Below are 1,888 nucleotides of genomic sequence, written 5' to 3' on the forward strand. Positions count from 1 at the left end.
ACCCCAGCGGGAGGGCTGGTGACAGGTGAGTCCCCATCTTCCTTTGCACCCAGGCAGTCAGGTTGGGGAAGGGAAAGGTGCATCTAGCTGGGCCACCGGGATCCTGCTGGGCAGGGGTTGGGCAGGAAGGGCCTCACCCTCAGGTTGTTGGGGTCGTCCCTGGTTGAAGATCCCTGGTGGCAGGTCAGCGGGACAAGACCAGCCATTCAGACCCAGCAGGGCGGCCCTGGGAGAGGTGAGGCTGTGGGCTCCCTTAAAGGTGGACAGCCTCCGACACGCCCACGCTGCCCTGCGGGGTCACCGGAGTCAGAATGGACGCTGGCAGCACTGGGTTTAAGGTTTTTATTTCACAGCTGAATGAGCCCTGGTGGCCCAGAGGATTGAGTGCTGGTCTTTCAGGCTCAAGGTCGAGTTCAACTGCACATGCTGCCTCCCAGGAGGAAGACGGGCCCCTCTGCTTGCGTTCGAAGCCCCACGGGGTAGTTCTACTCTGTCCCACGGGCTCACTGCGTCAACGCTGTGGGTGGGCTCCACCTGGGTGGCCACCTGCTCATCCCTGCCACCCCCTCCCCTGACCCCCCGCAGGTGTCCTGGTGCTGCTGTCCCTCAACTACCTGACGTCGCTCTTCTACTACATCCCCAAGTCCGCCCTGGCCGCCGTCATCATCATGGCCGTCGCCCCGCTCTTCGACACCAAGATCTTCCGGACGCTCTGGCGTGTCAAGAGTATGTGCCTGCGTGGAGCGTGCGTGCCTGCGTGCTTGCACTTCGAGTGCGTGCTTGCGTGGAGCGTGCATGCTTGCGTCGAGCGTGCATGCTTGCGTCGAGTGCGTGCTTGCATGGAGCGTGCGTGCGTGCATGGAGCGTGCGTGCTTGCGTCGAGTGTGCTTGCATGGAGCGTGCGTGCGTCGAGTGCGTGCTGGCGTCGAGTGCGTGATTGCGTCAAGAAGTGCTTGCGTCGAGGGTGCGTCGAGGGCGCCTTTCCCGGGTTCCGGCTGCGGGAGCCCTGCCGTCGGCCTGGGGTCGTCGGGCAGCTGAGGGCGCATGACCTGCCCTGGGGCAGCGGGACAAAGCGCCGCCCACGGGGTGCGGTGCGGTGGGGGAGCAGCGGCCGCGCAGCGTGGTCGGGAGCCCAGGTTCCGGCGGTGCGTCGGGCGGCGTCCTCGGGCAGAGCCCACAGGCAGGCCGGCGGATGCGGTCACTTGCACGTTGGCGGGTGCCTGTCCGCGCCCCGGGGTGCCGAGTTGCACCTTTGGTCCTGAAAGACAGGAAGGGAGCCCCACACGCAGATGGGAACTGGAGGCGTCAGTGTTACTGTGCCTCAGGCTGACCCCAAAGCCCACCCCTTCTCCAGGGCTAGAGACGTGGAGGGGCTTGCCTAGGAGGGGTCCCCGTGGCTTGGTCTCTGCCCCAACCTCCCCTCTTGCTTACCTCGGGCTGGGGCTGTGCCTCCCCCGTCAGCAGGAAGGGACGTGCCCACTGCCTTTGGCATTCCCATGGGCAGGGCCCATGCCGCTGGCCTCGGGCGCTTTGTGGGCAGCAGCAGCCCCAGAACGGTGCCAGCTTGCAGGCAGGCTTGTGGGCGCCTCTGAGCTGGTCCCTCCCGGCCAGGGCTGGACCTGCTACCACTTTGTGCCACTTTCCTGCTCTGCTTCTGGGAGATCCAGTACGGCATCCTGGCGGGCACCCTGGTATCCCTGCTCATTCTCCTGCACTCCGTGGCCAGGCCCAGGACCCAGGTATGGCTGCCACCAGGCTGCTGCAGGCAGCGGGGTGGTGGGGCGTTCCTGCCTGCTCTTTGAGGCCTGGGGGTGGTAGGGGCAGGACCCTGGCTCACCTCTTATCCTTGATGTCACCCCCTTTATGGAGAGCCCAGGGCTTCCCCTCT

General features: G+C 65.8%; 1 protein-coding gene across 1 annotated transcript in view; it reads left to right on the forward strand.

The window, feature by feature from the left end:
• Positions 1-1,888, forward strand: part of SLC26A11 (solute carrier family 26 member 11) — a 15,027-nt gene that overhangs the window by 10,307 nt on the left and 2,832 nt on the right. Inside the window, 3 exon segments of the mRNA XM_045299520.1 lie at positions 1-25; positions 586-726; positions 1,612-1,861. Coding sequence (XP_045155455.1) covers positions 1-25; positions 586-726; positions 1,612-1,861 — 416 coding nt within the window.

Source organism: Echinops telfairi, unplaced genomic scaffold (assembly GCF_000313985.2).
Source record: "Echinops telfairi isolate 266 unplaced genomic scaffold, ASM31398v2 ScPeMD7_7458;HRSCAF=8496, whole genome shotgun sequence".
NCBI lineage: Eukaryota > Metazoa > Chordata > Mammalia > Afrosoricida > Tenrecidae > Echinops > Echinops telfairi.